This window comes from Pholcus phalangioides, unplaced genomic scaffold (assembly GCF_987345545.1).
Source record: "Pholcus phalangioides strain wild (caught in Gottingen) unplaced genomic scaffold, Ppha-v1.0 ptg000009l_1, whole genome shotgun sequence".
Lineage (NCBI taxonomy): Eukaryota > Metazoa > Arthropoda > Arachnida > Araneae > Pholcidae > Pholcus > Pholcus phalangioides.
Genome location: NW_028301602.1, coordinates 46,445,839 through 46,458,086, shown reverse-complemented (window position 1 = coordinate 46,458,086; position 12,248 = coordinate 46,445,839). Strand labels below are relative to the sequence as shown.

The 12,248-nt window shown below is 35.3% G+C and overlaps 1 protein-coding gene across 1 annotated transcript in view; it reads left to right on the top strand.

The window, feature by feature from the left end:
* The window catches only part of LOC149083208 (kinesin-like protein KIF23), a 52,141-nt gene extending 44,638 nt beyond the window's left edge, over positions 1-7,503 (top strand). The window contains exons 21-24 of the mRNA XM_089236403.1: positions 323-426; positions 3,301-3,346; positions 4,240-4,283; positions 7,014-7,503. Coding sequence (XP_089092529.1) covers positions 323-426; positions 3,301-3,346; positions 4,240-4,283; positions 7,014-7,026 — 207 coding nt within the window. The 3' untranslated portion in view covers positions 7,027-7,503. The remainder of the gene's footprint in view (positions 1-322; positions 427-3,300; positions 3,347-4,239; positions 4,284-7,013) is intronic.
* Positions 7,504-12,248: the final 4,745 nt, after the last annotated feature.

The window sequence follows — 12,248 nt, the reverse complement described above, 5'->3', positions numbered from 1 at the left end:
TAGCATAATCCTTTTCAGCAGTTTTTGCTCTTATTTAGTGATAGTTTGATAAATCATTTGACATATTATACAAGAATAAATGGATACTATTTATCTGGTACTGTTGAATGTCAGAGCAGGTTTTTTTTTTTTTTTCATCTATCAAATGATTTAGTATCGTGAAAAATACTTTGAGTAGTGTTCTGAAAGGAATATTCCCCTAAATTATATTCGTTAAATGAGATGCTCTTTCATCATAACTTTTTTACCTGCTACATAAATTCATCGAACTTTTCTTTTCAACTGCAGAGATGTTGAACACTTTTTTTTGTTTTGTTTTCAGGGTGATGTTATTCCTTCCGCTGGTGGTGGAGCTCAAGTCATTTTTAATGATGTTGAGAAACTACGTCAAGAGTCTCCTCCTCAATCATGCAGTTATAATCTTAGGTGATGATGAAGCTTTTTTCATTTTAAAAAATTATAATTCAAATCTTCAATGAACTTTTTTAAAATTTGTACCACTAGAAGAAATAATATAATCTTTATAATCTTTCAAAGTCTACTGTTTAGGTATTATAAACATTTTTGTACTATGATATCTTAATAATACTAATCAACTTTCTAAATTTGCCTTGAGTATATATTTATGTATACTTTTTTTATGTAAAAGCATGAAATGAGCAGGGTTTGTTATTCCTAATGCAGGGGTGGGAACTCTGCGCCAATTGCGCCGCACTGCGCCAAAACTAATATCTTGCGCCATCCTGCTCCAATAGCGTATTTTCGCATTTTTCTGCGCCAAATAGCGAATTTTGCCCGGAATTTCGGAAAGGACGCCAAAAAATTTTTGTTCCTGCTAGCCACGAAACGTTTCTTTACGAGAAGAGCGTGTTTTATTCCACTATACTTAAACTATCGCCTTAAACTATCGGCCCCTGATCGGGCTTTCCATCGCGAAACCCCGATATTGTCCGTGATCGTGGAACTGAAGATGGTTTGCAATGCCTTTGAGCTTTAAAGTGCAAATTCGAGTGTTTCCGTTTAAAAAAAAAAGTCGTCACTGGAAGCAGCAGAAATTACTGTAGTCGATTGTCATTGTTCCGATGTTTCGTGAAAAAAATTTTCATTCCGGGAGTAAAAAGCGCATGTTCGCCGAATTACGAATGTTAGTTTAGAAACTTTGCCGAATAACGAGCGTTAAATCGCCAATGTTGCCGAATAACGTTAAATCGCCAATGTTGCCGAATAACGAGCGTTAAATCGCCAATGTTGCCGAATAACGAGCGTTAAATCGCCAATGTTGCCGAATAACGAGCGGTAAATCGTCAATATCGCCAAATAACGAGCGGTAAATCGTCAATCTCGCCAAATATCGAGTATCAGATCGCCAATCTCGCCAGATAATGAGTGCTGAATCGCCAAACATCGAGTTGTTTCCTCCGAAATTCTCTCCCATTTTGCAACAATTTCTTTCCAAGTATAAAAACATTTAAAACTTATAAATTTTTTTTAGCTCATTTGAAGTGCTGCTGTTCAAGGCAGCAAATAGTGTCCTCAGTAAGCAAAAATCATCTTAAATAGACGGGTGCAAAAAATTTTATGACAGCCGCTCTTTCAAACAAGGTGTCAAAAGCCTAAAACACCAAAAACAAAAATCAAGCTGATGAAAAGATGTTTGATAACAAAAGACAGTGCAGTTTTATTTTGAAAAGGGTTGAGGGTTAACGAAAATATTCTTGTTAATTTCACTGCTCCAATTTATAAATATCTGCTCCGAATCCCATATTTTGCTGCTCCAAATCCAGAATTTGCTGCTCCAAATCCTGAATTTGCTGCTCCAAAACTGCTCCAAATCCTGAATTTTGCTGCTCCAAAGCTGCTCCGAAATGGACTTGGTCACTTCCCACCCCTGCTAATGTTACAGATGAATCTTTTTATCTGCAAATGCTCTCTGTATTGGCACAAATAATAATTATTCTACTTTTTTTTTTTTGTAAAACTAGTCATATGTCTCACTAGGGAGTTTATTATCATATTTCACTAGTAGGGGGTCTTGCTATAGAGCAGGGGTCTTCAACCTTTCTTGAGTTGCAAGCACTGCCCTATGCTTATCACCAAGCAGACAGCACCCCTTACGACAAGGGTGCTCGATCTTTAGAAAAGTGTGGGCCACTTCATTGGTTTAAAAACGTGTTGTGGGTCAAATAAGTGATCTGTAGATGTGCTGAAGGCTGCTAGGGTGGTTTGTGAATGTGCTGCAGGTCGCTTAGGTGATCTGTAAATGTGCCGTGGGCCACTTAAGTGATCTCTACATATGTCTCAAGTTCCTTGCTTAAGTGATCTGGAGTTATGCCACAGGACACTTAAGAGTGATTTGTAAATATGTTGCAAGCCTCTTGTGTGAACTGGAACTGTGCCATGGGCCACATGTCATCTGTTATTTCATCATGGGTCACTTAAGTGATGTAGAACTTTGCACTGTGGGTCATTTTTAAGTGATCTGTGAATTTGCTGATAGTTTATTTTTGAAAAATTTGGGTTTGAGGTCACAGGCCACATCAGAGTTAAGCATGTGTGCCTTTCGGCAATTTTTACATAAGTATGCTTGAAATCAGCATAATCTTAATTTTCAAATGCAATTTTTACAGTGTATTTAATTGAAAAGCTGATGAAGTGCTCACGAGCATAAAACCTGACACAAGCGTTAAGGAGCAACAGGTTGAAGATAGCTGCTATAGAGAGTAGAGGGTTTTTGCCTAAGAATCAGACCAGTGAAACATTTTATTATATATTCATTACTTTGGCCGGGCTTACACTAGGAAGTTTTATAAAAGAACTTTTATAAAACATTTATAGTGCAATGCTGCTTTAGACCCAGATGTTGGTTGTATTGCTGTTATCAGTTATAAAATAACTTTGAGGATGTGTAAGTGTAAAACGTTCAAAAATTAGAGCTATATAATTGGTTAAAGTAACATAGTTAATATTTTCTTTTAGCTAATTTTTTTATTTGTCAGAAAATTTTGATTTTTATAAAAATTAAGTATCATGCGTGTAAAACATAGGCTATATAGCTATAGGCTTTATGCTAAACATATCCTAGTACAGATGTTACGAAGTTTTTGTATAACAAATATTTTCACTGTTTTCTTCATTATGAACTATTTATTATTTATAAACAGGAATTTTTCCTCCCATGATTCAAGATGTCAAGGTTTTTTTGTTATGCACAATCTATTCTTTTCCCATATATATCAGCTGTAAATTATAATTTAAACTTGCTTCTGATTTTTTTTTTTATTCCTTTTTTTCACTTTTTAGAAAAAGAAGCGCTGAAAATGTACCATTGAAGAATATTGAAGAAAACGTAGGTTATATATGTGCTCACAACATATAATAATTTTTTTTTTTTCAATTTAGGACGGTGGTTCTAGATAGATGAAAGTTCTTTTGCTTTTGAACTTGTGATTTGAACAGTTTCTTTTTTTTACAAATTTTCAATATTCATGTATTCATTTGGAGAGAACTGGAAGTTCATAACTTATTCATTACAACCCTTTGGTTCGTCCCAACTCCCAACTAGAATTTCAACTATTCTTGATTGATTATTTTTGTTGACCCATCAAAAAAGTGGTACTCTCATTTTCTTCCCTTTACAGTTTGCCAATTTTTTGCAGTTTGCCCTATTTTGAATGGTGCAATCAAAAATTGAGTCACCACCTCTCAGTGTTATGGATGTGATAAATAAGGTAAAGAGTAAAACTGAATTTTAAAATTACCCATGAAGATCATATGATAACTCTGAATTAGTTGAAAGACAACTTGGCTTGCAGGATAATCAGTTTGCAAAACATTCTTGACAGGAAACCATAATGTTAAAATCATGAAGATTGAAATCATTCTTCTTCAATAGTGTGTGACTAATGTACGTAGTTCTGGCCACAACCACGCTAACATATCCTGATTCTATTGAGTCAGTTACATCATCATGTTTTTGCCACACTTGTTTATCTCAAATTTAGTGCCATTGCAATGGTGAAAGTTTTAATAAATGAAACCCACTAATTCTTTTCAAAGCAGAAGAATGCACATTATAGTAGCTGAATACTGACTATTTTGGTGCTATTTTTGTCATTAAAACTCAAATACTATAATTTTATATCTCGAAATTTGATGCATAAATTATTAATCTGGAAAAGATTATGGGGCAAATTTTTTTATTACTATTATATGTGTTAATGTTCGGCATTGTTCTTGCAGTGTGCTGTTGCTGTTGAATGTCATGGTGTACCATCAAAATTGAGGTGAGTTTTTAAATTCATTGAAGTTAGTGTTTTGATAGACGCATAAATATAAGGTGCCAAGCAGTCATATGTTTAGCTGACTTTTTCGAGACTGCCTAGGTTTAAATCTTAACCGGGGCATGAATCTGCTTCACGTTGGTCCAGATGTGATCTTCATAACAGGAGAATGAAATATAACAAAAATGTTCTCAGATTTTAAAGGTGCACTATTCACTATGAACATGTTATTGCAGCAAACTCAAGACCAGTGGTTCTCAAAACTTTTGTCTTTCGCAGCTCCTTTGCACAAGTGGACATATATCTGCAGCTCCTCAGAATATTCTAACAAAGAACTGCTTCATAGTATTGAATAGGCATTCGTTAATAAGGACAGGTCACAGTGGGGTGCCCTTAGGAGCTGATGTGCACACTTTGAGAACCAGGGCCATCTTAAGAGTATCATGGGGTCTCTGGCAGTGATTTTTCTGTGGCCCTGTATGGGGAAAATTCTCAAATTTCAAATAGATCTCACTTTGTTGAGGCCCCCGAATCATTTTTGGGTGGGCCCATGTATTGAGACAACACTGTTGAGACGTACTACTCAAGACTTTGACTTCAGATACACAGTAGAACATCTCTGAATTTTGCTCAACTGGGGCTGAGAAAAAAAAATCAGCTGCATATGAGAAAATCTGGTTAAACGAGGGATTTTTGATTTTAAGAAGTTAACCATGTTGCATATAAAATTTATGTTTAGTTCTTCTATTCAAAGATTTGCAAATTACAATTAAAAATTCAGGAAACTGTTTTTAATGACCAAATAGGGATTTTCATTCTCTTAATGATGTCTGTGCATAAGCACTGTAAAAACATAATACCACTCATAATATTGACTAAAAAACGAGATTTGTTGAAAGCTGGTTCAGGGAAAGTTCTGATTTAGGGGGGACCCCAACTAAGAGAGGTTCTATGTATATACATACCACCAGACAAATCAAAATCATTGTTCTTACTTATTATGGACATTTTTTTCTCTCAAATGTTTTTTAAAATTCTATCATTTTTACCCTTTTTGGTATAGTAGAAATCACTAAACCCCTTATAAAATGCCACATCTTTTTAATGAAATATGTTTTCTTATATGATTTGCAGCAGGTTGAAAATAAAAGTAATTAGTAGAGCTCGGAAGTTTAGGCACTAAAAATGATTGAAATAGGCAGACCTAAGGGCATTAAAAATACCTAAAACAGGCAATAAAATAAGGCATTTATAATTTATAGACGGAAGAAAAAAAACAAACTCAGATATATTAAGAATCCAAAAACTAGCTGAAAAATTAGGTGCATTTAATCCTTCTACTGCTTTAAAATTATGGTTTTATAACAATTGCATTATTATCAAAGTTAAACTGATTTCAAGCCCAAAATAAAATAGTAGTAGACCCTCAGGATTAGGTTAATTACAGGGCCGCCATTACCAAGCGTGAAGCCCTTAAAGAAAATTATCTATAGGGCTCGTTCAAGTAGCTCTCGTTCAAGAAATAATTCCTTTTTATTTGTTGTATTATTTGGAATAATCATTACCATCTCTATAGTTAAAACATAACTACCTTGTTCTGGTGTAGTAAAAATGTAACTCTTTTTATATTACCACATATGCGAGAGTCCTTCAAGCACGGGGCCCTGTGTGTCTGCATCACATACCTGTGTGGGCAACTCTGGTCAATTCAACCAAACACTAAATATGTATGTGAAATAAACAGCTGTGGTTGTTTGTAGTGCATTTATGGTGTAAAAAAAAAATCAGAACATGGGCTCCAGAGCCCTGTCTGCTCCTACCCTGCTTGTGTGAGCTATGATGTCAACTGATGACTCCTTGGTACAGTCATTGGTCAGCTATACATATGCAATGCAGTTCAATGCCTAAGCGAAACAAGATATGGGAAGCATGGGGAGAAGCAAAAATTTCTAATTTCCGCCGCTTTTCTAACATAGGCTGCATTCATCAGAAACAAAATCATTCACATCTAACACCATCTGGTCAAAGCAAAGTTAATGCATGGCAGCATCATTCCTCAGATCAATTATTCACATTTAAATGGTGCTGGAAGGTGTGGAGGGGCTTTCTGATTATAATTAGTACCGAGAGAGTTAGAAAATTTTAAAAAGAACAATTCTTTTCTTCTCAATTCTCAAAATATCCAAATTTTACAGATTATGACCTGTGAAATTCACTAATAACTTAAAAATATGTTAAAATAGGCATTTATGGAAGTAAAATTTCAGAAAAGGCATTTGTCCAAAAAAAGGTTGACAGTAGGCAAAAAAGGGCATTTATGACATTTTGCCTGAACTTCCAGGCTCTATAGCATAGTTTCCTAACCTTTTTTGTTCCATCGTCCCTAACGCAATCTAACCCATAGGATCCTATGTTATACTCGTAGCTTCTACTGTCCCCCCAATGGGGCGTTAACGCCCACGTTGGAAATCACTGCTCTATAGGATCATTATAGGGAAAAATGTTTCATGGAGAAATCAACTTTACAAATTATCGGGGCATGTCAATCTTAAAATAAGGTGGTGAGATATCTCATCGATGCTCTAAGATGGTTAAAAATTCCTGCATCTTCAAACTTTGTTGAAGTATAAGAGTTTCATTATATAGTTCCTGGCTTCACTTTTTTTCCCACCAATGAATATACATTTAATGCTTACACAATGTAATTAATAAACTTTCTTTTTTTCATTTAAGGAAAGAAAAATAGATATGGCAGAGTGTGCTGAGATGAACATTCCATCATCATTCTCAAACCTATCAGGAAAGAATTATTGAAAATGAAATGTTTTCAATGATTTGATTTACTTGAAATGACTTGTTTTTATTCATATATTTACAAACTTGAATTTTTTTAGCAAGTATTTACTTATATATAAAAAATGTATATGAAATTAAATTTTTTAACTTTTGTTCATCTATATAATCATTATATATGTATATACATGTATTGAGCAAAATAAATCGATTTCTTTTTAAATTAGTTCAAATGACATTCAAAGGGAGACAATCTAACTACTTTCATTAGAGTTTGACTATGTGTATATTTTATAATCCTTGCATTATAAATCTTTGACCCTCTTTCTATTTTTGTAAAAAAACAAATTCTCTTATTGTAGACAAGCAATTATTTTGTATGATACATGATTTGATTTTACAATAAAATATATGAATATAACTTGACTAGATTTTTTGTGCTTTTGGCATTTATTTTGATGACTGATATAATCCAGTTTTTTTTAAATCTAAAATACTGTTATGATCTGAAGGTGTAAATTTTGCTGCTTTGAAGAAAATAATAAATGACCAATCCCCCATCAAGCTGTGTTGCTCTTAAAAAAACAGCAGTGTTTTTTCACTTCAGTCAGACTCAATTCAGTCATGTTGGAGAAATGTCTAGTGCAGGGGTTATAAAACTGCTGTCGATTTTTGTCAGGTTGCCACGGAGCCGAGGTCCAACAAAGGTTTTCGAAAGATTCTTTGTTAAACTGCTTTTGGGAGCTGCAGATAAGCTTTGATTAGGGGAAGGGGGTGCTGCTGATGGAAAAAGTTTGAGAACTTTTTTAGTTGATAACTCACAGCTGCCCCTTAGGCTAACTAAGACAACCTGATTTGTTAAACAACAGAGGTGAAAATCAGCTACCAACAATCGGTGTTCCATTCCCTACCAGGCTGAGTGGCTTGTAACCCAATTTAATTGTATTGTATCAAACTCACCATTTAGACAGAATTGTGGTCCAACTTTGATGGTGGGGGGGGCACCTGCATGCAACTAGAGTCGAAGTTTAGTTTGTCGGTGAATATATACATATTTTGTTTAAATTTTTTGGTTCCCAAAATCATGTGATCCTTATAGTTGTAATTATAATATAATTTGAGAGTTGAAAAATAATTTCAATGAAGAATAAAAATCCAAGTAGGCGTCATGTAAAAACGGGAAAAACCGGGACATTTTTGCCAAAAATTCGGGACGGCTAGAAAAAGTAAGAAAACCGGGACTGTCCCGGGAAATACGGGACGTATGGTCACCCTAGTTAAGCGGAATATACTTGCTTTAGTAATTTTGAATTAATTTACTTTTTCAAATACAGTTCGAACGTGTTTCAGAATATTTTTCTTTGTTTCTGTGAATTACAGTATTTGATTCCTTTACTTTTAATTTACATTAATTAAACAAAAACAGCAATAAAAAAATTCGAAAAATGATCAAAGTTATCGAATTGCAACATATATTTGATGAAGATGAGGAAACGCTTTAAAAATATGTCTGTTCAATATGGTTCGAGTCACGATGAAGCAGGTCAACCACTCTAATTATTACTAATCATTTATGAATCTTGTCAAATTAATTAAAATGATATCCTCCCTCAATGGATTGTGTTTGATTGCGATCCAAACTATCAACGTGTTCCTGAAATAATGAAAAAAATGAGTGTAATAAAATTTGTTTTTTCTGAACAATTTTTCTCCTTCAAGATTTATGCTCGTAACTCGAAAAGTTTGTAAGTCGGGAAGCGACTACATAAAAGTTTTTTTAACGGGCCACAAAAAGTTTTTGCACCGTGCCGGGCTCTGTAAACTACGGGTGTGTGTGTGTGTGAGTGATAATGAATACTGTATATTCTTTGCAACGCAGGAGAGAATTACGTTGCGAGAATTTTCGTTTCGATTTTTTTTTTCCAGTGTCGTATTTTCCATTTGCTCAAATGATAGGTTCACAAATCTAAATTTTTGTTTAAAAATATAAAAAAGTTTTCAAATTTCAGAGTAAAAACCGCATACTCGATGTTTTGAAATTTATCAAGTTACACAATTTAACATAAGCATCTATCGTGAATATACCGAAAAGAGGTTTTGCCCAAAATTAAACAATTTTCTGCTCTTCAGCAGACTTTTATGGTGAGTTACAATATAGACAAATTATTTTCATAACGTAACCGTCTTTTCAGCTAAGATTAAATACAAAATTCGATCGTCAAATATATTTTACACAAAATTATTAAAAAAGTAATAATTAATAAGTGTTGCGTCGATGTCAGTATAAATAAATTCAATTGCCCACTGTGAATGAGAACTTCGTATTTTTGCAAACTGTGCGAAATTGTTCTATAAAATTAAATACTAAACGTTTCGATTGATTTGCGATCAATTCAACTTTCTAATGTAGCAGAGGCGGCGAAATGAAAAAACATTGAGGGGGCTGAAAGTTGCCATTTGTCCCTTATATACGGGCTCGAGCCCTTATGCAGGAGAGGGAGTGGATTACTGCATTTATATTCATTAATTATTGGGGGGCTCAGCCCCCCCCCCCTCGTAAAATTTATTGAGGCGCTCAAATAACCTCAGTCCCCAGGTTCCGGTTTCTATGCAATGAGGATGTTATTGCAATCGATGATGAAACGAGTTTATGTTTTGACTGCTGAACAATATTAATACAGTTCCAAAAAGAAAAAAATTTTACCTCAGTCCATATGATAATAATGGATTCAATTCATTAAAAAAAATTAGTTAATAAAAATGGTTCAAATTAATTTATCAATAATCAAAAGGGTTTAATTAATTAATCGATTAAAGGATTTTTAATTAATTAATCAAATAATTAACTCGCAATTAAAAGATAATTGGTTGTTTATCAACGAGCATCATCTTATTCCAGACCGGCCGTAGACTCATAGAAATTTGATTCACCAGGCCGTGGTTCCAAAAAGGTTGTGAACGACTGCTGTATGACAGACATAGACGAGAAAACAAGCTGCGATGATTTACGGGATAGGCAAGGAAACTATGTACTACACATGAAAACAATTTTCTTGTTTGGTGACCACAAAACAGGGTGTGGGATATTGAGAAAGGAGCAAACACGGTTTTTTTGGTGCATTTATTTACTATTCCCTCAAATACTTCGTACAAAAAAATCACTCGTGGTGTGGTCCCATCTTGCACTCGGAACAAAATTTGCAATCATTGACTAGCCAAGACCAGACAATCCGCAATAATTCTATTAATCGCATCGATAGCTAAACAGAAAGGAATTACTTAAAATTACTCAAATGGTTGTTTTTAGGCAGACATCTTGCCATTGACTTATCGACATCTCTGAAATTAAAAGAAACCATGATCAAAAAGACCTCCAGACCAACCATGGCCCCTGCTCTGTCCCCCTAGGGGATATAAGCTGGTTCGTCTCAGGAGACGTGGGCCATGGTGGATCAAGAAGACCAGAGCTCAATCACACCAGCATCAGCTTGTAACGGCAATCTATACCACACCGTTAATTGATTCTAAAAAAAAACAAGATTACACGACTCTCTTAGATTAGGGGCCAGAAACATGTCCATTTGTGTGGTGTATATTGAAACTTTTTCAGGAGCATCTTTTTCGCTGGACACATATAATTCTTTAGCCGTCGTTTTTCTTAGGGTGACCAAATAAAAAGTTAATTTTTTTTACATTTTAGTAACTATACAGCCCCTTACAATATGAATGGCGTATCTGACCTTCAGAATTCTGAAGTGTGCACGTTATTTGGATATATTTTCTTAATTGGAAGTATGCTTCTTGGATGAAAGGTTCGGGAATCCCAGGATGAAGGGACTTCCCTGAGCATCTTGTATTATATTCCCAGTGGTGAGTTCCGTAAATGTGAGTACCTAACAGTGTGAGTTCGTATATAGTGCGGTGTCTGACTTTTCAGTGCTGTCATCGATATTTCAAATTTCGAGTGAAGTGTAATGATTGAATACTTGTATCGTTGTAGGCCTGTTACTCTGTGTGGCGAGACTTTTTAGCGGTAGTACGCAAGGTTAGTATGCAACGGTAGATGCAGGAATCATTGATAGAAAAGACCAGCAAATAAACGAACAGTTTTTCTTTTTACTAGTATGCCAAATGGCTGATGGGCCAAAAACTCCACCAGTTAACATGTTGAAAAAAGGCTTGTAGTACGAAAAACTACCAAGAGATAGAGAGCGGAGATGAAAATGACGTTCGAAAAGAAAATTGACCTGCTCTGGAGAGAACCGAACCCAATGCCGTCTTAACGCATGGGTCCAACCAAGGCCTCATGAGAAAATGGGCCTCTCAAAAATGAGATCTGATAAAAATTTTCTAGAATCTACCAGATAGGGCCTCAGAAAAACCACTTGGCCCGGGGGCTCATGATGATCATAAGGCGGCCCTGACTGAACTACCAACCTTTCACGGGTGAGTGCTCGACGCATGTTCACGATATCTACAGACAAAATGTTCGGAAGCCCGTATTCTGTTCCCTGATTGGTTAATTTAGTAGATGGTGGTCAGGCCTGGCCATTTATCGTTGGCGACAAAATAATAACGTTAGCAAACATCCTAACATAAATACCACGGGAAAAAAATACTTGAAGCGGAATAGAGCAACTATTGAAAAGAAAAGCCCCCCCCCCCTCCTTTTCATTGGTTTTTTTGTGATATGAATATCAATTTCAAGAAATAATCATTTATTTTCATATCATCGATTTTTTTCTCTTCCTTCTTTATTGTGTAAAAAGGCAAAAATATGTCTATATGCAAACGATGGAACAGATTCGCCACGCTAGGAAAATACAAACACCTAGCATAATTAAGTTTTTTTACGTTTCTGCCGACCGCAAATGGTCCTATTCGGTTCACGCGGATTTATTATTGCAGATTATATAATGAAAAAAAATTCCTTCCCCAAGTTGAGGGGAGGGGGTTATTTAATGTCTGCTTTGCCCAAGGCCATGGTCCTCACATCTTGGAGCAGGGCTCCCTAGGCTCTTTCGCGAGCCCCTATATGATGAATTTATAACGTGAAAAATACTGAGAAGCGTCCCAGGCCATCTCGTCCATATTCCTGGGCCCCAGGGCTGGAGATCTGTCAGCTCCACCCTCGTGGGGGCCATGCCCAGGGCCCTTGAAAAATTTGGTTCCTGA